Genomic DNA, 25,927 nt, shown 5'->3' with positions numbered 1-25,927 from the left:
GATACATGATCTTATTAAGACATGTAAGAACATGGCATGGAGCTACTCAACAAGCTTAACAAAAGACTCAAAGTGACCTGGGGCCAAAAGGGTTCACAAAATACACTAACGGGCACACGAACATAGCAAAAACACAATCAGTTTTCAGACTTGGTGAAAACTGAGACATGCTGAAATATAACTCACGTAGGCATGTAAACGAGCTCGATGCACTCACTATGGTGCAAGTCATGGCAAGGAAAGCATACATCCGTTAAGAAGGCACAAAATACAAGCTAGAGATGGCAAGAACAATGGCATAGCATGCACGGATCAACTACAATAGCATCGGCAAAATCGCAAACAAGTTGACGAACTGCCCAGATTCACCACGAAGCAAAAGTAGAGCTCGATTGACTTAAACTAGGGTGCTCCATAATTGCAAACAAAGACATGGATGGATAACTCATAACATGGTTAACAAAACGCCTTTACTGATCATCCTCAAAAGAGGCACGGATCACTAGGAAACAAGCTGAACATATGGCATCATGAACTAAATAATCCCAGATTTAGTGAAAACAACTAAGTCTCTGAAAACAGATCTACCGGGTGCCTCACTTTGCAACCTTGCACAAGTCACCACACACATCCTAAAAATGCATGGGTTGCACCTCTGGAAAGAAGACAAAATCCTTAACAAAACATATGGAGGACTCACAGGCATATCATGCACACAATAATCATGGCAAAAATGACAAAAGTCTAAGATGAACTAGCAGATCTGACAATTAACTCACGAAGCCTCCTTCTAACAGAATTTTGGGCATCAAGATGAACTCAAATGAAAATGATGTAATGGAATGAAATGATGTACTCGTCGAGGCGAACATTTTGATATATTATATGCCCAAAACGGAGCTACGGATGCGGAAATAAGACTGGTCAAAGTATGCATAAAAAACTAGGGTTAGGCGGGAAAGTCAACCGAGATCCGGATCTGGATCTGAGGAGGTACTGTAGCAGCACTGTTCACCGGCGCGAAAAACGAAGATGGCCGGCCGGAGTTCGTCGGGGCTCGCCGGAGCTTGGAGAGGAGGAGGCCGGATGGCGGGGCGAGGCCGGATCCGAGGCGCGGTGAGGCCGGGCGGCGGGGCAAGGCCGCGGCGGGCGGCGGCGGCCGGCGAAGGAGCTCGGGCGGGCGGCGGCGGCCGGCGAAGGAGCTCGGGCGGGCGGCGGCGCGGTGCTCCGGAGTCGGGGAAGAAGGGAGGCGGCGGCGGCGCTCCTCTGGCCCGGGAGTGCGGCGTCGGGGGCCGGGCGCGGGCCTCCGCGGGCCGGCGGCGGCGGCGGTCGGCGGCGCCACGTGGCGGGCGCGGAGTGGACGAGAGGCGGCGGCGGACGTGTCCGGCTAGGCTCCGGACATGTCCGTCGACGCGGAGCTGCTTTTTTTTTAGACTAGGGTTTGCACGGGAAGAAGATCCGAATTTGGAGGGGGCTATTTATAGGCATAAGTGGAGTTAGGAGAGTCCAAATGAGGTGCGGTTTTCGGCCACGCGATCGTGATCGAACGCTCTAGGACATGGAGCAGAGTTTGGTGGGTTTTGGGCCAAATTGGAGGGGTGTTGGGCTGCAACACACACGAGGCCTTTTCGGTCCTTCGGTTAACCGTTGGAGTATCAAACGAAGTCCAAATGGTACGAAACTTGACAGGCGGTCTACCGGTAGTAAACCAAGGCCGCATGGCAAGTCTCGGTCCAATCCGGAAATGTTTAATCCCCACACACGAAAGAAAGCTAGAAATGACCACCGGAGGAGAACGAAGCGCCGGAATGCAAAACGGACAACGGAGAAAATGCTCGAATGCATGAGATGAACACGTATGCGAATGCAATGCACATGATGACATGATATGAGATGCATGAAAACGAAAACAACACACGGAGACAAAACCCGAACCCGAGGAAATAAATATAACGCCGGAAACGGCAAGAGTTGGAGTACAAATTGGGAAAGTTACATCCGGGATGTTACAGAGGGGTTGGCGAAGGGATGGGGACCGGCGATGAGGAAGACCGACGGGGGCCGGCGATGAAGGCCATCGGAGGGGACAAGAGGCGCGGCGCCGCGCTCCTCGAGCGAGGCATGTGGATCCAGCTCGAGTGCTCGTGGAAGAAGAAGCCGGGGGCGATTGTTTTTTTTTTTTGCCTGGATCCAACGACCCGCGCGGCTCACATCCAACGGCGTGGGCTAGACCGGCCGAAAGTTTCGGCCGGTGCGCCGGCGCCTATCAGCGCCCTAATTTAGAAGATCACGTACGTATTTCTGGCATACTAGCTAATTATAAAGCTCTGAAAAAAAGGGTATTTCTTGCACCGCAAGTATCAGATCTGCACGCACGTGCTACGTATAAAGTGTGGCTGCATGCGCTATTTAATTAGCAGATCGATCGATCCGTAGACTAACCCGAGATTAATTATACTACTTCTACATCCGTTAACACCGCCGGCCGGCCATGGGGAGCGTCGTGTCCTTCATAAACCACACCAGCGACATCAACTTGGTCAACCACCACATGGAAAACGGCGGGTGCCTCGACGAGTTCATGACGGCCATAAGCGAGTGCCACCCTGACGTGATCATGCTGCGGGCCGACCCAGCCAAGCGCGACGTCGACGCAGAGGAGTGCGCCAGGGCGACGGCGGCTCTGCGCAAGTGCTTCGGCCGCAACCCGCAGTGGTTCGAGCACCAGTACATCGACCGCTTGGACCACCGCCTCGACCAGGACGTCAAGCCGTCGCCCAAGCAGGTGAAGGAGGAGGATGATTACAGGTGGAGGTGGTGGACTGGCATGAGGAGAAGCTAGCTGCTTAATGTGTGCCACGATCCGATCTACTCGTATGGCCATCGATTTTGCATACGCATATTAGTTACTATCTTTTTTTGAGAGTTAGTAAAAAAAATTTGGATACGCATGTTAGTTATTAATCGATGTGACTATATCAATCATTCAGCCATGTACTTTGAAGATTACTGCGCATGGGGTACGGCACGCCTCGTATATGTGCACGGGAAACTATCCAGATTTAGATCATTTTCATTGTCTCTCCTTGTGTATATGTTTGTGGATCGATAGTAAAGCTCATGCGCTACATACATGAATCAGCTCTTACCTTGATTTCATGGTGTAAATAGTACTCCCTTGCCCGCCCCCCTACCCCCCTCCGTTTCCGTTCATCTATCAATAAAATTAGCTGGACCATGACGCGCATGGGAAAGCCGGATTTGGCGCGGCCAACTAGGGTTGCTAGCACCGCTACCCTCTCTCACCTCCATCTCCCTCACCACCGCCGATCAAACTCGTCCGACCGCCAAGTCCTTGGATAACGATGAGTCCTCAAAGACCATCTCTCTCAGCATGTTCATCTTCAATTGAAACGATTCTACTCAATTGAATTGGACAAAGCAAAACAAGACAAAAAAAAACCAAAAAAAATAACCTAGGCAAAACATCGAACAATTGCAAGGTGGTGGAGGTCTACCGGCGGCCGACAGCTTTGAGCCCAAAATAGCGGCCATCAAGGCACGAGGATGACCGACAAAGGTGTGCAAGCATGGTAAGATGTCGAGTAGCCAACGAGGAAGAAAATCCGAGGGGTTTGCAACGAATCGTGGACGACAAGTGCTTGGCACGGTCAAACGTCTCAGTGACATAATAGTCTAGGGCATCCCTCACTTTCGGCGGTGCAGCAAATTCTTCAAAATAATAGTCTTTCAAAGTCTAGTAAATATGATCATCGTTTGCATTGTGATGGGTGTCAAATGCCCAAGAGCCCTCAATTACCATACCCTCAATCAACTAGCGAGTCTAAATGTCCTATAGAGCTTGTTTTTTAAGTTGTTTGGAGGCATTCGGCCTGTTTCTGTTGAGAGACAAAAATACTATGTTAGCTTTATCGATCATTTTAGCAAGTTCAGATGGATATTATTTGCTTAAAAATAAGTCTGTTGTGCTTTAGAAGTTTCAGTTTTTTCAATAACATGTTGAATGACTATTTTATCTAAAGATTATTGCTATGCAAGCCGACTGGGGGCGAGTATCAAAAGCTCAACTCCTTCTTTGAGCGTATTTGTACCATGCTTCACGTGCCATGCGCCCATGCTAATCAGCAGAACGGATCCGCTGAATGCAAGAATAAACATATTGTGCAAATTGGTCTTTCCTTACTTGCCCATGCTTTCATGCCTCTCAAATTTTGAGATGAGGCATTCCTTACTATTTGGAAAAAGCCAGATTATTCTTTGCTTCGAATTTTTGGTTGTGCCGCTTGGCATAACTTCTGCCCCTTTTAGTAAACACAAACTCGCTATTCCCCTTGAAGCATTATATTTTTCTAGGATATAACAGTCTCCACAAAGGATACAAGTGTTTTGATGTCTCTTTGAGCCGTTTATATGTTTACAGAGATATAGTTTCTGACAAACATGTCTTTCCCTTTGCCAGCCTCCATTCAAGCACCAGCGCTCAGCTCCGCAAAGAAATCATTCTCCGCCCTTCACTCCATTTTGATCAAATGGGCGGTTGATGACTGTACTGTTTACTTGTCAATTTCTAATAACTTTGATAAAAATTCTGCTAAAAGTGTCCACAAATAGGAGAATATGCTGATGAAATTGGAGAAAATGCACTTGATTTATGTAAAACCCGGCAGCAACCATAAAAGATCCAGCCCGCGCAGCGTACGGGGTTGATTATTCTGCAAGATCCGCCTCAGGATCACCCGTGGGAGCTGCAGCCGAAGACTCGGGATCCACGCATGTGACAGGCTAAGGTGGGGCATCTGTGCGATCTTCCCACTAGTAAAAAAAGAACATTAGCAATTTCAGTCAGAGGCTTTTGAGACCAAGCTGATCAGAGCTGCCTACACCCAGCGCAGGAGCGCATGCAGTTGATATGGCTATAAACCGCTTCGGACGCGGTCAGAACAATGAAACCGCCTCCGAGAAACTATAGAGACGGTTTCTAACTTCTAAACGCCTCAAATTTGTTGTCAGAGTAGGTGGTCTCATAACCTAAACACTATATGGCTTGTGTGGATGCCCAACCTTTCCTTTTCAATGCATAGGTTCTTAGCCTTGTCCGATCCACAGACAGACCCTAGTAGCAACTAGGACCACTCCATCTTTGGCTTCCGTGACGGCATGTGCTTTAAGATTCTCATGCGGAATCCGACGTACCTTAGAGCCTTCGCATGGAAACGGCGGTGACCTCAATTCAATTCAATATAATTTAGGTTTATATTTTGTATCATGCGGTAATTGTATTGGATACAACATCCCCTTGTGAACCGGTGTCCTCGTAAAAATGCGTGCAACTAACATTTACCAACATTGACTCAAAATATGTACAGAAAATTTTAAGATCAGATAGATGTAAAAAATATAGTTATATCAATTTATCATAAAAAATATTACCATCAATTTTGATCGACAAAGAAGCAATGCCAAAGTCCCATATTTGAAACACTGTCCATCTCTATTACGACGTGTGTCTCGGAAGGTGTTGTTCACAAACTTCTTTGAAAATATTACCCATCTCTGGCATAGTACTGGAGTAGCTAATTAAACCTCTGCAGGACATTTCTTGCTCGGCAAGTCTCGAGTCCCTTTTTGTTTGCATGGCGCAAGTCTCGATTCTGCACGCAGGTACTATATGTATAATCTACGTATATACAGTGTATATAGCGTGTCTGCGTGCGCTATTTAATTAGGAAGCCCGATCGATCGTGGGGTAGATTAGATTACATCAGCCAACGACGCCGGCCATGGGGATCATCGTGTCCTTGTTAAGCTACGCCAACGACGCGAGCATAGTCAAACACCACATGCTCAACGGCGGGTGCCCCCAGGAGTTCGCCGTAGCGGTGAGCCAGTGCCACCCCGACCTAGCCAAGCCCGTCGTCGACGCCGAGGCATGCGCCAGGGCCACGGCTGCGCTGCGCAAGTGCTTCGGCCGCAACCACCGGTGGTTTGAGCACCAATACATCCCCCGCTTGGACCACGGCCTCGACGAGGACGTCAAGCCGTCGCCGGAGCAGGTGGAGAAGGAGAATGAACGGAGTTGGAGGTGGTGGACTGGCATGAGGAGAAGCTAGCTAGCTGCTTAATATGTGCAACGATCCGACCTAGCTAGCTATGGCGATCGATCTTGCACATGCATGTTAATTAGTACTTTAATTGATGTGACTTCATCGATCAATCAGCCATGTACTTTGATTATTACTAGGGATTGGGTAAGCCACAGCTCATATATGATATATGTGCACGGGAACTATCCAGATTTAGATCGATTTTCGTTGTCTATGTCTCTGTATATGATTGTGGATCCATACTAAAGCTCATGCGCTACATACATCGTCAGCTACTACCTTAATTTCCTGGCGTACATAGTACTCTCATCTGTCAAACTTAGCTGGACCATGACGTCCACGGGGAACCCCGGTTTGGCCCGGTGAGTCCTCGTTCTTGGGCAAAAGCCCAATCATCCACGGATTGGGTGGTGGCGAGGCCATGTGTGTCATATCTCCTAGGGGAGACGTCGACTAGGAAATATTGAGGTCATGGGTGAGGGGTGTTATCGTTGTTTATCGTCTAGCGGCTTTTCGAGCGAAGCATTGGTCCAGGTTTGATATTTAGCAAGTTCGTTGAGCCTGTTTGGGGCTCTCTCAGTCCATGTCGGCCCATCTCGCACGCCCCAAGTAATGCTAGACCCAAGTAAAACTACGTGAGGATTTTGGAGCCAGGGGAGTTGGAGTGATCTTTGCAACGAGTACTCCTAACTAGTGATTTCAGTGTGTTGTGAGATAACTAATTGGATAAGGGTTAGTGGCTGGGGCCCACTCTGGTTGAAATTGTGTGTGTGTGTAGGGGGGGGGGGGGGGGGGGGGTGGGTGGGATGTTTAGTTAAGAAAGATTGCGTAACAACCCGTAGACTGTACGTAGATGTAGCATTTTTGTGCACAGCCCTGTTCGTCAAACCATCTATTGACGCTCGCATGGCTTTGCTTGCACGGCAAGTGCATTGCGCAGAAAAAGGGTATGTTCAAATATGTACTCTACATGTGTATATATAACAAACATAAACCTTCCGCCGGCCATCGGCTTTCGGCGAGCTTAATCTATTCATTCACTTCGTGCAGTACGTATTCCAGCGCCAAATCGACCGACCATGCGGAGCATGTATTCCACAGTAGTAGTGGATCCTGCCCTTTTCGTAAGCACCATCGTGAGCGACATGACGTGCACCATGCATCACGTGGAGGACGGCGGGTGCCACGCCGACTTCACCACGGCGATGCTCTGCGGCCACCCCGATTACATGGAGCCGCCTGGGGACGGCGAGGGGTGCGTCAAGGCCACGGCGGCACTGCGCCAGCGCTTCGCCGGAAACCCTGAGTGGTTCAAGCACAAGTAATCCCACGCATGGACGTGGGTCTCGATGAGGACCTGAAGCCGTCCCCGGAGCAGGTCAAGGAGGAGAACCGTGAAAGCTTTAGGTGGTGGACTGGCATGAAGAGAAGCTACTCTCTCTCCTACAGCGGCTCGTCTATAGTATTTCATTCTATTTTTGGGATCTCATTTTGCTTTTACTAGTAACATATACTACGAGCAAGACCAACGTGCTTCTAATGTCAGATATTTTTGGCTTCACCAAACCTATAGAGGATTAGCACGCAGTATTATTCTTTCGGTGCAGCGACAGATAGATACACAAGCAAATACCATAGCAAGTTTTATAAAAATAACAAGGTAGAATTAAATTGGCAACCAGCTAAACAAGCACAGTAAAACATCCCTGGCAGCTAATTCTTGTGACAGCTGAAAAGCTTTATGAAATGACATGGCAACTTAGTAGAGGAAAACCGACAAGCACGGTAAAACACCTTGGCAACTAGGTTTTGCAAACCTCTGGCAAACTTTATGAAACGGCAACTTAATAGAATTAAACTGTGAAGCGCGACAAAACACCATCGTCACTAGGTTTTACAAGTTCCTGACAAACTTATCAAACGACAAATTGATTGAATTAATCTGTCAAACGTCAAAGTAGATTTTAAAGCACCTCACAAACTTTATGAAATGACAACTTGATAGAATTAAACCGGCAGGCTTGACAAAACTTTTATTACACGACAACTTGAGAGAATTAAACTAACAAGAGCGACAAAACACTATCACAACTAGGTGTTAAAAATTGGACAATCGGCAATATTAGAAGAACAGATCAATTCGAACGATTTTCTCCATACGCTATTTTTTTTGGAAGCATCCATATGCTAATATTTACTCAGTACAGGTTGCATGTAAACATTGGTATATGCTAATCTTTGGAAGAATAAGTCATCAACGCAGAGCCCTGTATGTGTATAGCGGCTTAAATTGTTGGTAGAACCCCTTGCAACAGAAGTTGTATTACTGAATTTTTTTCCCGTCTTCACCTTTTTGTAACATAGAGGATGTTGCGGACTGACTTTTGCAACATGGATGATGTTGCAGTAATTTTTTTTGCAATGAAAGATGGTGTCGCCAAAGCACCGTAGTCATTGTCGTCGTCGTTTGCAGCTCCATCGTTGTTGCAGAAACTCCTCGGCACGCAGCCTAGCGGTTATGGGTGGCTTCCGCTGCACGCACGAGGCCGAGCTGGTAGTGTCGCGATGTTGGACCTGCACCGGTTCCGGCGGTGGTCAGCACGGGTCACGGCGCTGGCGGATCTGGCGAGGACGCCAGACAAAGGAGATGCACAAAGCGGTAGTGATTTCTTAGGGTGGCAGTGGCGAGCTCCTAGCAACGCAAGGGAGATCGGGCAGTGGAGTTTGACGACTGGCGGTGGAGTTTGGTGGTGGAGGTCGGCCATGGCAGTGGTAGGTTAAGCTCCGAGTGCTTTGGCTGCAGTGGTGGATCGTACTTGGATGAGTCTGGAAGGCCACTGCCAGGAAGGATCACAGTTGTCGTGACTATTGTCATCGCCATCTTCTTGTACCTATTGCATATAGGTTTGTAACTAACCACTTGTTGCGGTCGAGGGAGTGCAATTGTGGCTTAGTTGCAAAGGGGGGGGTTATGGATAGAGGATGTTATTAGTTGCCTGATCAAATTAGATTTGACAGTCACGGACACAACTGACACGCATCTAATAACATGAGTACCTTATTCCATCTATAGAGAGCCACCGCTGCCTCGCATCTCTGAGCAGGACACAAACCCTAGCAAAACTTAGAAAAACATAAAAAAAAAAGGGAAATATTGTGTCTACGGGAATTGATGACCTACAGGGAGGACAAAGGGGGTTATGTGGATCGGTAACTGACAGAGTCGGGGAGGGTGGCGGTGGCAGGGACATGCGTCATGGTCATCATTGTTGTCGCGGAATTTGTGTCGGCCATCCCTTTAGAATGTGTTGTCGCCGCTGCAGGATCCATCCACCGCAGCCCCTAGCGCATGGTCAGTCCGCAACAAAATCATTCATCTCAATGCAGGTGATGCGGATGTTCATAGGATTACTCCACACCACGTCGTACAAGGAGGATTCTTCCTTGGTCTTTGTGCGAGGGTAAACTTTGGGGCGAAAGGCAACGAGTCGATTAGGTATACATCATCTTCCTTACAGTTGGTAATTTATTATTCACTTTCATATTTATTCCCACAATCTAGTTTCGCTGCACTACTACAAATTATGGTTTTTCCTAGAACCATATACCCTAGGTGAAATTGGGACAAGGAAGACTTTACTTAGCCTTGGCTACTGACGGAGACGTTTGTCTACGGCGTCTTTGACGAGAGCCCGGTCTAGCCCACGTTAGGAATCTCGCTCGGAGTTGCGTGGTGTTCCATGGTTGTGATCAATGACATGAGATCGATTGTGCTGGAGGCGGCCGTTGTGCTGACGCAGGCGTTGGAGCTTAGCATCTGTCTCTCATACACAGTGACAGGCCAGCCATTCATCTCAACACTGGAGTTGCGAATGTTCAAAGGATCACTCTATGACACACCATACGAGGCAGGATTTTTGCTTGGTCTTTCCGCGAGGGCCATATGGGAAGTAACGCCGACAAATAACATGCATATGTTACTAGTATATCTTACTACCTTCATAGTGGGTAGTAACAGTGTCAGAGCTTTGTTGAGTTCGGGGGGGGGGGGGGGGGATGCCCCCCTCCCAACCCCATTTTTAACAAAAATTGGGAAAAAAATTATTGAGGCCTTAAGTTAAAGAAAATTGAGTGTTTTGCCCCCTCAAACATACAAATTTATAATTGATCTTGATTTGTTTTTCATCATTCAATAGTAAAATAATTGTTGTCCTTCAAGTGATGCAGGTTTCCTTAGCCTACAGTTTAGTGGGAAGACCGCAGATGACAAAGATGAAAATAGAATCCATTGGACCTCTGGTTTCAGATTCATCCTCGGTTGTCAGACGGCAACATTTTCTCACAGACCGAGCTGCTTCAAAAGAAATATAGGAGTCTGCGCTACTTCCCGGTAGACAATAACAAATACTGCTATAACATCATTGTCAATGAGAGGGCATGTTACCAAGTGAGGGCAACATTTCTCTACGACATTTTCGACGAGAGCCCAGTCTACCCCAACTTCGGCGCGGAAAGCAACGAGTCGACCAATTATACATCATATTCCTTACATGGAATTTATTACCCATTTTCATATTCTTCCCACAATCTAGTCTCAATGCACTACTAGAAATTATGGTTTTCCCCAGAGCCGGCCATATACCCTATGTGAAATAGGAAAAACTACAAGGAAAGTTTGGCTTTCCCTAGATGGGTAGGTGTAGTATAGGCAAAGGCCCTGGTCACAGAGGGTACATCTAGCAAGCTCCGGGGAAATTTCTTTACCTAGGGAAAGATTTTTTTTTTGTGTATGTTATATCCAACATGGAAAGATATTAGGCCATAGGGAAAGATTGTGGGAGCCTTTTGCTCTGCCCCGACACCATACTTCCAAGAGAGTTATATCACGTAGGGAAACACCATTTTCATACATGCCATAATCTAATTGTGTAATATAAATTTGAATTCACAGCTACATTAATTCACATAAATCAAATTAGGGACATGATTATCACGTGTGCGCTACCCAGTCGGGCCTTAGGACATCGGCCACCTAATATGTCAATATGGCTATTTGAATCGGATTGAGCTGATAGCGGAACTAGGTAAGAAGGTAACAAACTTCTTTGTATTCATGGGACATGGGAGGCTTGAGGAGTTCATTCTTTGCGAGATAACACTTTTCCCCGCCATGAATGGGAGTTGATTTGGCTCTCCGAAATAGAGACCTTTTTTGTTTATAACCTATTTACAAAATTTCTAGATTATGCACATGTCATTTAAGGAGAGCCAAGTCAGGGTACATAATACAAGGTATGTTTCTCTAAACATAATGATGATATTAAAACCTTTGCCCTTTCCACGTGTAAACTAAACCGTTCATACCGTATTTTTCGTTCGGTCATATTTTTCTCATTAAATGATAACAGGGTAGGAGAAGATTCATGTCGGCCGATGAATGTAAACTATAAAGCATGTTAGCACTGCTCTCGTATTTATGAATGTAACTATAAGTTGATACTTGCTTCCCTTTGTTGAACCATAGCTGCAAATGATATCCTATCTGAGTCATGGATTACTTATGCCATTTCAGGCCTATGGAACAATGACAATTCATGTAAATATATCACCAACTCTTGCCTACATACCTCTGCAGGACAAAGGGAAAATCTGGGAGAATTGAAGAGACAAGGGAAAAGGGATTTTTTTTGCGAATATGCAAAGGATGCTCTTTTCATTGATAGAATGATAGTTTTACAAGCATGAGGTTACAACGGCACACCAAGCCAAATACACAAGAAAGCATGGAAGTGATCATCGAGGAAACAGATGGGGTTGCTCATCCCCGCTACATCATAGTTTAACTCCCCAGGATTATGCTCTTGATCGCGGTTGCATCGACCCTAGCCCAAAGGCGCGCTTCATCTTTGATTGTAGAGCAGAGGTGGGAGACCGATGACCGGTCGCCGTCGATGACAAAACCGTTCCGGTGTTTCCATAGCCACCAGGCGGTGAGGATGATGAGAGAGCCCAGTACCTTGCGCTTGCCGGTGGGCAAGAAAACACAAATTGTAGCCCACAATGTGTGGAAATCCGTGTCCTCGTTTGGTAGTTCAGTAGTAGATCTAGCCCAAGCCAGAATCTCATGCCACACTTGCCTAGAGAAGGAGCAACCCGCTAGCAAGTGCTGCATTGTCTCCTCTTCTTGGGATAGATATGATCTAAATGGAGATGATATATTAAAAACGAGGCGTGAAGCCTGAACTCGTAAAAAAGCTATGTATGTGCTTCACAGTGAAAGGAAACTTCATCTAACACACCAGTAGGCATAACGTTTGAGGCATGCGTTGCAAGTGCGCACTTACTAGTATGAAACCAAAAAGAAGGAATGACAAAAAAGGTGTATGTAGATGGAAGGATAAATTATGATGTGGAAAACAAGCCAGGGGTTCAATCCTGTCATCCCTACATATTACATCTCCTATGGGAAGTAACGAGGGGCCAATTGAGATCGATTCAAATTGCACAAAATTCACAGTTTCATTTTTCTATATGAAAGCGGTAAGAAAATTATCCTTTTCTTTACTGCTTTTCCCCCCAAAAGCGCTCTTACTTCAGTTCAGTAGAACGTGTGTCTCCAAAACCAAATGTCATAGCTTCAAAATCCTACATAGCATGATTATGTTCTTGTTATGTCGAATAAAAATTAATTTAACAAAGTGGAATATGACTATTTCTCTTAACCAAAATCATAGAAAAAAACAATCATACTTGACCTGGAGTGGAGAGGAGACCACTGACCAATCTCTGTCCATTATCCCATGTATTTCCATTACTGGTATGCTTGTAGTAATAATAGTCTAGTAGACTAACTAGAAGATTATATGAATCCTTCGTGAATTGCCTTGCCTTGCTCATAGATGTTTATTTAAATCCGCCCATGGTACTATTGTTCTTAGAGAGCAATGAACGTTGTCTTTTTTCGTTCTAAAAAACGGAGGAACGGAGGGGTGAGATCCTCAGTGCAGAATGAGGCAAGGCTTTCTTCTATAATACTCCCTCCGTCCTATAATATAAGAACGTTTTTGACACTAGTATAGTGCCAAAAACGTTCTTATATTATGGGACAGAGGGAGTACATCCTACCCATTTTTTGTTGACAATAGCGTTCTATTCAAAATATTCACTTGTTTTTCTTCTCATCGTGGCGTGACCAGATGAGAGAGAGAGAGAGAGAGAGAGAGAGAGAACTAGTTCCATTTTGATTTAGACCCCAAGCCGAGGTTGAAAGAATTCTTTATTTTCTTGTAGGTTCCTTCTTTATGATTTATTGAAAGTTTTTCTCTTCCATTCATTGCTTCTAATATGCTTAAAGGCTATGATCAATGCAATGAACATTTTTCACGTGGAAATTAATAGGAAAGGAATTCAAATCATAGTTCAGTACAAACTTTTTCTCTTTTAAGAAGGGTGATAGTTTCTTTCCAATGCTTCTGCGCTCTACCCATATCTACTGATCAAACCTACTACACATCGACTGGCAGGGTACGTCCGTAGGACTTTTTCAAGGACATTCAAAACAAAATGTCTATAAATTTCTATAGAAAGTGGTGCTCGATAGAGAATTCTGACCTTTTCATGGGTTGGGCAATCTTCAAATTCTTGTTTTTCTAGCGAAAGAACACCCTTCCAAGCGATGCTCTACTATAAACTCTGGTGCTGTTGATTTCAATTGAGACAAAAATGTCAGTGGTCTGTTCCTTAGCATGAAAATTGACACCACTTTCTTAGTACATAAGAGATTAGATGGGAAATGCTACCTACTACAATCTAAGCCCATCAATTTGAGATTGACGGCCTACAAGCAGGGGAAAGGGGATCTGTTGATCGATACCTGATTGAGTCGTGGAGGCCCGCAGCGGCAGGACTTGTGTCGTCGTCGTCACGGAATCAACTTCATTGTCCCCATAGACTAGGTCGTCGCCGCTGCAGGATCCAACCATCGCCACCCTCCCTAGCACATGGTTGTCCTCAAGATACCCCTTGTTGAGATTGAAATGATTGCAACAACACGCAAGTTACAGTATTGTACAATGGGTAGAGGTTGCTCCTGAGCCTTCCTGTCGAAATCAGATCAGATGGCCATGGAGGTGATTAACACTCGCAAAGTGATCGGTCGGGTGGGCCATAGCTTTTTCGTATAATTTTTATTTCTTCAGTTTGAAATTGATACTATCTAAAAATTATCAAGGTGTGTACTTTTATATGCATAATCATTGTTTTGGTCCTAAATACCTTTTTAAATAAATATAGATAAATACTCAATTGTCTAATGTGGATTTGTTCCTTGTAACTTCAAACCAGACTCAACTGAACAGTTCAAATACTTGTAACACACCAGAGTTTCAAACCCTATTAATATTGCCTTATTATTAACGCAATATGTCATTTCTACTTTTCATTTGAAGTGATGTTGATTAAAACCTAACTTGTATTTTATTAAAATTTGCAACTTAAATGAAATTTGAATAAATAAATTGTATAGATCACTGATCTATTTAAATTGAGGGGATTCACATGGTGGATCTCTTTATAACCCATGAACATATCCTCACAATATTATTAGGGAGTTATTTAAACTGAGGGGGTTCACATGGTGGTTCTCTTTAGAACCCATGAACATATCCTCACAGTATTTTTTTGAGGGAAATATCCTCACAATATTATTAGGGAGCTAAATAAAACAATCATTCCATTAATTTGGAATAAAGGATAGCCCACTTGCAATTTAAATCCCTTTGGTTCCAAATATTATAAATCCATGCATGTGGAGCTTTGAAAAATGTCAGAGTGGCCAACTGTAAATTTTTAGCTCAAATGCAAAATATTTGGAAGTATTATTTTGTCAATTTGAAACAGAAGCATTTTCATAATGCTACAGTTCATTAAATTTTGATAGACATATTCTTGCGCCAAAGTCTGCATAGTGGAGACCATGTGTCCGTTTCTATTACTCCGGATCTCAGAAGGGATTTGTTTCAAATTTAGGCCGGTCGCAATAGTGCGGATGCATGCGTGCTATTTAAATAGCTACAACTTGTACCGCAAGAATAGGATCTTCAGGGCAATCGTGCGGCAGCATGAGCTATTTAATTAGGCTGATCGATTGATCGAGAGCGAGATTAATTAACCCCAGCTAAAGCACACACCAATTAGGATTTAGCGCTGCCGGCCATGGGGCTCACCATGTCGGTGCTCGGCTTGGGGCTCCTCGTCGGGATGAACTTGTTCGTCAGGTTCCCACCTATCACCAACCATCACCACCCTCCCTAGCACATGGTTGTCCTCACGAGACCACTTGTTGAGATCGAAATGATTGCAATGACAGGCAAGTTACAATATACTAAAAAATGGGTAGAGGTTGCTCCTTCCGATCAAAATCAGATCTGATGGCCACGGAGGTGATCGACACTCACAAAGTGATCAGTTGGGTGGGCGATAGCTTTTTCCGTTTAATTTTTATTTATTCAGTTTGAAATTGATACTATCAAAAATTATCAAGGGGTGTACTTTTGTATGGATAATTACTGTTTTTGTTTTAAATACAAATTTTAAAATAAATATAGATAAATAATTATTCCATAGTAACTCAATTGTCTAATGTGGATCTGTTCCTTGTAACTTCAAAAGTACTCAGGTTGGACAGGACCAGACACAACAGTTAAAATGCTTGTAACATCCCAGAGTTTCAGACCCTATTAATATTGCCTTATTATTAATGTAATATGTCAGTTCTGCTTTTCCAGTCATCATGCTTTCATTTGAAGTGATGTTGACTAAAATCTCACTTGAATTTTATCAAAATTTGCCAATTCCAATGAAATTTGAATAAACAAATCGCATAGATCCTTGATCTATTTAAACTAAGGGTATTCACATGGTGGATCTCTTTATAACCCATGAACATATCCACTATATTATTAGAGAGCTATTTAAACTGAGGGGATTTACATGGTGCTTCTCTTTATAACCCATGAACACTAGTAGAAAACAGGGCTATGGTCCAGGCCGGCTCAGCCCATTAGTCCCGGTTCAGTGTAGAACCGGGACTAATGTGGGCATTGGTCCCAGTTCGTGAGCCCAGGGGGCCGGCCGTACCACGTGGGCCATTGGTCCCGGTTCGTCTGGAACTTTTGGTCCCGGTTGGTGGGACGAACCGGGACCAATGGGCCTCGCTCCTGGCCCACCACCATTGGTCCCGGTTGGTGGCCTGAACCGGGACCAAAGGCTCCCCTTTAGTCCTGGTTCTTGCCACAAACCGGGACCAATGAGGTGCCTATATATACCCTCGCCCGCGAGCAGAGCACTCCAGTGCTCTATTTTTCTCTGGCCGGTGAGGGGAGGGGTTTGTGGTGCTCTAGCTCACCTCCTATGCACATGAGGTGTTCGATGGAATGCCCGAGCCACACTACTTAAACTTTCTCCTCTCGAAGCTCGACCTCCAAGCTCCATTTTCCTCGAGATTTGTCTAGATTTAGCGGTCTGTCATGCCCCGTCCCCGTCTTCACCGCCGTCGATCACCCGCGCTGATCTCATCACCGACACCACCGTGGTGAGCCTCTTGTTCTTATCTTCTTTCTGAAAGAAAAAATATTCTTACTTGTCTGTTTAGATAGATACTTGTATCATTTTCTTACATTTATTATTGCATCTTATATAGTGCGATGGTTTTGGTATCCGCCCCCGTCGGCCCTCGTCCTGTCTATGATTCGGATTTGGTATGTATATTATCTTCATAACTATTGGTTCATTTATTGTTTATGAAAATTATGCCGACAAACGTGACATAGATTTTATTTATCTAGGATGTATGTGAATCGGAAATGCCAACCGACCCTATTGTCGAGAGGTTAAATTTAGTTGAAGAGGAAAACAATTTGTTGAAGGAAAAAATAAAAAAATTGAGGAGGAGAAGATGATATTGGAGTTGCATGTTGCGGATGTCGTCGATGATCACAATATCAAGATGGATGCAATGCGCTTGAAGATTAGAAAGATTAGAAAATATGCCATTCATACCGAGGCTTGGTATCATTATGCCGTTGGATCAATTGTTACCTTGGTTGCGATTATGATCGCATTTGTTTTCGCATTGAAATGTTTTACATAGTTTCAATGTATGGTTTAATTAATTAGATGCTCTGGAGAGCTATATGTTGTTAGATGAGAACTATGTATGCACTTTGGTTTTTATGTGATGATGAACTTCTATTAATTTGGACACTTAATTATATATAATGCACGCAGATGAACCGGCAATGGATGTACGGTGACAGACACACCCGCGAGTACATTAAGGGCGTGCATGAGTTTCTCGATGCGGATGAGGCAAACAAGCAGAATGGTTTTATGTGTTGTCCATGCACTGAATGTGGGAATACGAGGTCTTACTCTAACCGGAAAATCCTTCACTCCCACCTGCTTTACAAGGGTTTCATGCCACACTATAATGTTTGGACGAGGCACAGAGAAATAGGGTTTATGATGGAAGACGGCGAAGAAGAAGAGTACGATGACAACTATGTGCCCCCTGAATACGGTGATGCTGCAACGGGGGGAGCTGGTGAAGATCAAGAGGAACCAGACGATGTGCCCAATGATGCTGCCACGGGTGAAGCTGCTGAAGATAAAGAGGAACCAGACGATGTGCCCGATGATGATGATCTCCGCCGGGTCATTGTCGATGCAAGGACGCAATGCATTAGTCAAAAGGAGAAGCTGAAGTTCGATCGCATGTTAGAGGATCACAAAAAAGGGTTATACCCCAATTGCGAAGATGGCAACACAAAGCTCGGTACCGTACTGGAATTGCTGCAGTGGAAGGCAGAGAATGCTGTGGCTGACAAAGGATTTGAGAAGCTACTGAAAATATTGAAGAAGAAGCTTCCAAACGATAACGAATTGCCCGACAGTACATACGCAACAAAGAAGGTCGTATGCCCTCTAGGATTGGAGGTGGAGAAGATACATGGATGCCCTAATGACTGCATCCTCTACCGCGGTGCCTACAAGGATCTGAACGAATGCCCGGTATGCGGTGCGTTGCGGTATAAGATCAGACGAGATGACCCTGGTGATGTTGACGGCGAGCCCCTCAGGAAGAGGGTTCCTGCGAAGGTGATGTGGTATGCTCCTATAATACCACGGTTGAAACGTCTGTTCAGAAACGAAGAGCATGCCAAGTTGATGCGATGGCACAGTGAGAACCGAAAGAAAGATGGGAAGTTGAGAGCACCTGCTGACGGGTCGCAGTGGAGAAAAATCGAGAGAAAGTACTGGGATGAGTTTGCAAAGGACCCAAGGAATGTATGGTTTGCTTTAAGCGCGGATGGCATTAATCCTTTCGGGGAGCAGAGCAGCAATCACAGCACCTGGCCCGTGACTCTATGTATGTATAACCTTCCTCCTTGGATGTGCATGAAGCGGAAGTTCATTATGATGCCAGTTCTCATCCAAGGCCCTAAGCAACCCGGCAACGAAATTGATGTGTACCTAAGGCCATTAGTTGAAGAACTTTTACAGCTGTGGAATGGAAACGGTGTACGTACGTGGGATGAGCACAGACAGGAGGAATTTAACCTTAAGGCGTTGCTGTTCGTGACCATCAACGATTGGCCCGCTCTCAGTAACCTTTCAGGACAGACAAACAAAGGATACCACGCATTCACGCACTGTTTAGATGACACTGAAAGTATATACCTGGACAAATGCAGGAAGAATGTGTACCTGGGCCATCGTCGATTTCTTCCGACCAACCATCAATGTCGAAAGAAAGGCAAGCATTTCAAAGGCGAGGCAGATCACCGGAAGAAGCCCGCCATGCGCACCAGTGATCACGTGCTTGCTATGGTCAATGATTTACACTACGTAATCTTTGGAAAGGGTCCCGGTGGACTAGCTGTTCCGAATGACGCTGAGGGACACGCACCCATGTGGAAGAAGAAATCTATATTTTGGGACCTACCCTACTGAAAAGACCTAGAGGTCCGCTCCTCAATCGACGTGATGCACGTGATGAAGAACCTTTGCGTGAACCTGCTAGGCTTCTTGGGCGTGTATGGGAAGACAAAAGATACACCTGAGGCACGAGAGGACCTGCAACGTTTGCACGAAAAAGACGGCATGCCTCCGAAGCAGTATAAAGGTCCTGCCAGCTACGCTCTTACGAAAGAAGAGAAAGAAATCTTCTTTGAATGCCTGCTCAGTATGAAGGTCACGACTGGCTTCTCGTTGAATATAAAGGGAATAATAAATATGCCAGAGAAAAAGTTTCAGAACCTAAAGTCTCAGGACTGCCACGTGATTATGACACAACTGCTTCCGGTTGCATTGAGGGGGCTTCTACCGGAAAACATTCGATTAGCCATTGTGAAGCTATGTGCATTCCTCAATGCAATCTCTCAGCAGGTGATCGATCCAGAAATCGTACCAAGGCTAAGGAGTGATGTGGCGCAATGTCTTGTCAGTTTCGAGCTGGTGTTCCCACCATCCTTCTTCAATATCATGACGCACGTCCTAGTTCATCTAGTCGACGAGATTGTCATCCTGGGGCCCGTATTTCTACACAATATGTTCCCCTTTGAGAGGTTCATGGGAGTCCTAAAGAAATATGTCCGTAACCGCGCTAGGCCAGAAGAAAGCATCTCCATGGGCCATCAAACAGAGGATGTTATCGGGTTTTGTGTTGACTTCATTCCTGGCCTTAACAAGATAGGTCTCCCTAAATCGCGGTATGAGGGGAGACTAACTGGAAAAGGCACTCTGGGAAGAGACTCAATAATATGCAGGGACGAATATTCTTGGTCTCAAGCACACTACACAGTTCTACAGAACTCTACCTTGGTGACCCCGTATGTCGATGAACACAAGAACAGACTGCGCTCCAAACACCCGGAACAGTGCGACGACTGGATTACATGTGAACACATCAGGACTTTCAGCAGTTGGTTGGAAACACGTCTCAGAGGTGACAACACTGTTTGTGATGAGTTGTACTTGTTGTCCAGGGGACCATCTTTGACTGTATTGACTTACAAAGGATACGAGATAAATGGGAATACATTTTACACGATCGCCCAAGATCAAAAGAGCACCAACCAAAACAGCGGTGTCCGCTTTGATGCAGCAACCGAGAGCGGAAAGGACACATATTATGGTTACATAGTGGACATATGGGAACTTGACTACGGACCTGATTTTAAGGTCCCTTTGTTTAAGTGCAAATGGGTCAATCTGTTAGGCGGCGGGGTACAGGTAGACCCACAGTACGGAATGACAACAGTGGATCTGAAAAATCTTGGGTACACTGACGAACCGTTCGTGCTAGCCAATGATGTGGCACAGGTTATCTATGTGAAGGACATGTCTACCAAACCGAGAAAAAGAAAAGATAAGGAAGCGAATACATCATACGATGAGCCAAAGCGCCACATAGTTCTTTCAGGAAAAAGGGACATCCTGGGAGTGGACGGCAAGACAGACATGTCTGAAGATTATGAAAAGTTTCATGAAATTCCTCCCTTCAATGTCAAGGCTGACCCAAGCATCCTGATAAACAATGAAGATTATCCATGGTTACGGCGCAATAAGCAAATGACACAAGCAAAGAAAAAGTGAAGACTTTCTCCCGCAATAAGCAAATGCTATGTCGGTGAAATTATGATACCATCCCAACTTTCAACTTTTTCAGAGTTCATTTGAAATGCTTTCATGTCTTATGGTTCGAAACTTTGATACCTCGAAAGTGATTGTCCATTTTGTACACGAAGTGCATCAAGTTTTTGTCGTAACCCTCTCTACTTTTTGGAACATGCTATGTGGGTGAAATGATGATACCATGCCAACTTTCAACCTTTTCAGAGTTCATTTTGAAATGCTTTCCAATTTCAGAGTCATTTAGCTCAAAGAATGAATTAATAGCAAACAGAATGAACTACAAAACTTTTATGAAAATAAAAACAATCAATTAAAATATTATGTTATGATCAACTAAAATAAAACTATAATATTCCTCAATAGCAAAAAGAATATAATTTGTGTGACCTAAAATCAAACTATAAGTATTTAATTGTAAGTATAAATAAAAAATAAATAGCAAAGAAGAAAAAAATTCTAATTTTATAGTAAAGTTATTCATAAACTAGTGATTCACACAAATTTTTAAAAATTCAAATTTAAACTATTTAAAATTTAAAACTAATGGCACTAACAGAAAGTTTATAATTTTTGTGACCTAAAAGCAAAAAGAAATCACTAAAAAACTGTAAGTATTTAGTTTTAAGTAGAAATAAAAAAATAAAAAACCAAAAAAATATATAAATAAAAAAGAAAAAACCAAAAAAATGCCACCAACTGGGCCTCCACGGCCTGAATACGACTAGAAACCCTACATGGGCCAGGATTCAGGCCCGCAGAAGGCCCAATAGGCCCACAGGCAAAGCAGTGTCAAATTAGGCCCATAGGCCTGCTATTCAGAGGAGTTCGAGAGGGAGGAGGCAGCAGAGCTTATAAACCAGTGCCGGGCGCTCTCAACTAGCGATGTGGGACTAAACTTATGGGCGCGGGCAGCACAAGGGCATTGGTCCCGGTTGGTGGCACCAACCGGGACTAAAGGGGGTATTGGTCACGGTTCGTGGCATCAACCGTGACCAATGCCCCCCTTTAGTCCCGGTTGGTGCCACCAACCGGGACCAATGGGCTTCGCTTCCCGCCCTTTGGGCTGCCGAAAAGAGGCCATTGGTCCCGGTTCGTGGCAGCAACCGGGACTAATGCCCACCTTTAGTCCCGGTTGCTGCCACGAACCGGGACTAAAGCCTCTGCTATATAAGGCCACACTTTGGAATTTTTCATTCTCATCTTGCAGTTGCAGTTGCCGATGCCGCCAGGCTGCTCCGACGCCGCCCGCCCCCATCGTCGCCGTCGCCCGCGCCCATCGTCGCCGTCGCCCGCGACGCGCGCCGCCCCGGCCCGCCCCCGTCGCCGTCGCCCTCGTCCCTGCCCCCGTCGCCGCGCCCCCGGGGCCGTCGCCCTCGTCCCTGCCCCCGTCGCCGCGCCGGCCGGCCCCTTGCCCGACGCCCGCCGCCCCGGCCCGCCGTTGCCCGCGTCTCCTACCCCAAGCGCGCGCCCACTGCCCCGTCGCCATCCTCGCCGCCGACTCCGCGGTCCTCCTCTGGTCCTGCCGGCGCCCTAGATTTTTTTCATATATATATGCTTGTTTTTCATATATATATGCTTGTTTTTTATATATATGTATACATATGTTCTCTGTGTATATATCTATGTTCATGTATATATGCAAAAGATTAGGATTAGAAGAGGGAGAATAATATTAGGATTTTTTATATATATGTATACATATGTTCTCTGTGTATATATATATATCTAGCTATGTTATATATGCAAAAGATTAGGATTAGAAAAATTAGGATTTTTTTCTGTTCATAGATTTTTTTGGTGATATTAATTATTGTAAATATGAAAATGTTTGTATATTCATATGAACAAATGAATTAGAAGAGGGAGAAGAAGAGGGGGTCGAGGGTCGTCGAACATGAGAGGAGGAAGAGGATAAAAAATGAAGAGGAATAAGAAAAGAAAAAAGAGGAGAAGAAAGAATAGAGGAGAAGATCTTCTCCTCTATTCTTTCTTCTCCTCTTTTTTTCTTCTTCTTCCTCTTTTTTTTATCGGGAACGAGGGTCGTCGAGGGTCGCCGAGCGGTAGAGGAAGAAGAGGATAAAATAGAAGAGAAAGAAAAAAAAGAGAGGGGTCGACGGTCGCCTAGGGGTTGAGGGTCGAGAGGGGGTCTAGGGTCGCCGAGAGGGGAGAGGAAGACGAGGAGAAATAAATAAGAAGAAGAAAAAAGAAGAAAAAGAAGAGGAGAAGAAGAAAGGAATAGTGGAGAAGAAGAGAAAATAGAATATTCTATTTTCTCTTCTTCTCCACTATTCCTTTCTTCTTCTCCTCTTTTTTTTCTTCTTCTTTTTCTTCGACACGTGGGGGGGGTCGAGAACGTCGGACATTCATGAGAGAGGCGAGGAAGAAGGGGAAGAAGAGGGAGAAGAAGAGGAAGTCTTCTCCTCTATTCTTTCTTTTCTTCTTTTTTCTGCTTCTTCTTCCTCTTTATTTTATCGGGAACGAGGGTCGTCGAGAGGTCGAGGAGCGGTAGAGGAGAAACCCTAAATAGAAAGTATCGTCGGTGTGAGATACATGTACCGTCGGTGTCGGACACTACACCCACATCCCACAAGTGGCGCGGGCTTCGACGCCCACGTCACTTGTGGGACGTGGATGTAGTGTCCGACACCGAAGGCCACATGTATCTCACACCCACGAAACTTGCTAGCTATTTAGGGTTTCCTCTACCGAAAATAAGAGGAGAAATAAATAAGAAGAAGAAAAAAGAAGAAAAAGAAGAGGAGAAGAAGAAAGGAATAGTGGAGAAGAAGAGAAAATAGAATATATTCTATTTTCTCTTTTCTCCACTATTCCTTTCTTCTTCTCCTCTTTTTTTCTTCTTTTCTTCTTCTTCTTCTTCTTCTTCTTCTTCTTCTTCTTCTTATTAGCCGGAAGTAGAGAGAGGTTTCCTAGTGTCAAAGTATTGAAGAAATCCATGCCTTCATCATTAGCCGGAAGTAACCAGGGCATGTTGGTACGAAGTTCTGCAAAGTTATTCTGGAATGGAGTCCCGGATAGAATAATCCGCTTTTTGGTACGAATTCAGCAAAGGCCTTCCAAATAGCGACATTCGGAAGGCTCTTGCTGAACTTTGTACCAAAAAGCGAATTATCCTATCTGGGACTCCGTTCCAGAACAACTTTGAAGAGCTTCGTACCATCATGCACATGTTACTTTCGCCTAATGATGAAGACATGGTTTTGTTGAATCCTTTGACACTAGGCAACCTCCCGACCCCTCGGCGATCCTCTCGAACATGAGAGGAAGAAGAGGGTCGTCTAGGGGTCGTGGGTTCCAGGGTCGTTGAGGGTTCGAGGGGTCGAGGATCGCCGAGGGGTCGAGAGAGGTTTCCTAGTGTCAAAGTATTGAAGAAATCCATGCCTTCATCATTAGCCGGAAGTAACCACGGCATGTTGGTACGAAGTTCTGCAAAGTTGTTTTGGAATGGAGTCCCGGATATAATAATCCGCCTTTTGGTACCAATTCAGCAAAGGCCTTCCAAATAGCGATATTCGGAAGGCTCTTGCTGAACTTTGTACCAAAAGGCGGATTATCCTATCTGGGAGTCCGTTCCAGAACAACTTTGAAGAGCTTCGTACCATCATGCACATGTTACTTTCGCCTAATGATGAAGACATGGTTTTGTTGAATCCTGAGACACTACGCAACCTCCCGACCCCTCGGCGATCCTATCGAACATGAGAGGAAGAAGAGGATAAAAAAAGAAGAGGAAGAAGAAAAAAAGAGGAGAAGAAAGAATAGAGGAGATCTTCTCCTCTATTCTTTCTTCTCCTCTTATTTTTCTTCTTCTTCCTCTTTTTTTTATCGGGAACGAGGGTCGTCGAGGGACATAGATGTAGTGTCGTCGTTGTCGATATATACCCCCTCCCGATAGCTTACTATGATTAGGTAGCTAGTTCTATGTTTGGCACTAATATATCCATCTATCTTGTTTGAATAATAATTGCCATGTTGTAAATATTTGTAGAAACTATGGACACCGCCCTAGACGAAGCAACAAAAGAAGCGTTGTTGAGGGACATAATCGCAGAAGGAAGTGATGCCATCTCGTTGTTTCTCAACGAAACCAATGGTCTGGAAGGACAGGGTGAACAAGCTGGCTACGGTGACCTAATGCCGGTGCAAGAAGAAGAACATGAGGACGGCTCCGGTGACCGAACCGAGTCCGGCCAGGTATATATATTAGTTAAGCCTATGCTGACTAGCTGATTGATGCATTCATTGTTTTGGTATGTACACATATTAATTAAGTCTTTGTTCTTTTTTCTAGCCCTCCGGATCGAGCACAACTTCGGTAAAGAGACGAGGCCCGAAGAAAAAGTTGAGCTCGGATGAAAAGTTTGAGATCATAGCAATCGCGCCCGACGGCCAACCTATTGAACCCCTCCGGACAAAGAGCGCATTTGTTGCTCAGTGCGGGGTTCTGGTTAGGGACAAGATCCCGATAAGCATCCAGCAATGGTTTAAGCCGGCTACAGAAGACCCTGAGGTCTCTTATGTCAATGATATGCAGAAAAATGATCTTTGGACTGAGCTGAAGTCAAATTTCACCTTACCGCCTGAGGATAATCCAGAGAACCCAGTTAAAGAGAAATTAATCAAGTCTTTTGCTCTGAAGAGGATGGCAGAACTATTCAGGAGGTGGAAGAAAGAGCTGAATAAGTTTGTCGAAAATAATGAGACACCATAATTCAAGGGCAGATATGAGAATATCAGAGATCACTGGCCCGCATTTGTGGCCCACAAGACATCGGAAAAGAGTAAGAAGATGTCGGCGACAAACAAGCAAAATGCTGCGAAGAAGAAGCTTCACCATCGCATGGGGTCAGGTGGCTACCTCGTAGCCCGGCCTAAGTGGTCCAAGACTGAGAATGATCTGGTTCATAAAGGGATCGAACCAGAGACAATTAACTGGCCAGACCGTTGCCGGACTTGGTTCTTCGGGGCTGGCGGAACCCTGGACCCTGAAACAGGGAAGTGCATTTGGACGAACGATCAAATGGACATACCAGTCAGTAAGCTTAAGCAGTATATCGAAGCAGCGCAGGAAGGGACGTTCTTTCCAGACA

At 45.0% G+C, this 25,927-nt stretch overlaps 1 protein-coding gene across 1 annotated transcript; it reads left to right on the top strand.

Annotated features, from left to right (window-relative positions):
- The first annotated feature begins 2,437 nt into the window (after positions 1-2,437).
- Positions 2,438-2,886, top strand: LOC147962707 (uncharacterized). Its single transcript, XM_087534149.1, has one exon. It carries the CDS (start codon positions 2,492-2,494, stop codon positions 2,840-2,842), a length of 351 nt encoding a protein of 116 aa, XP_087390275.1. The 5' UTR covers positions 2,438-2,491; the 3' UTR covers positions 2,843-2,886.
- The last annotated feature ends 23,041 nt before the right edge of the window (positions 2,887-25,927 follow it).

Source organism: Triticum urartu, chromosome 7A (assembly GCF_056163025.1).
Source record: "Triticum urartu cultivar PI428250 chromosome 7A, HENAU_Tu73, whole genome shotgun sequence".
NCBI classification, from domain to species: Eukaryota; Viridiplantae; Streptophyta; class Magnoliopsida; order Poales; family Poaceae; genus Triticum; species Triticum urartu.
The sequence above is the reverse complement of the archived record's forward strand: the minus strand, read 5'-3'. Positions and strand labels throughout refer to the sequence as shown.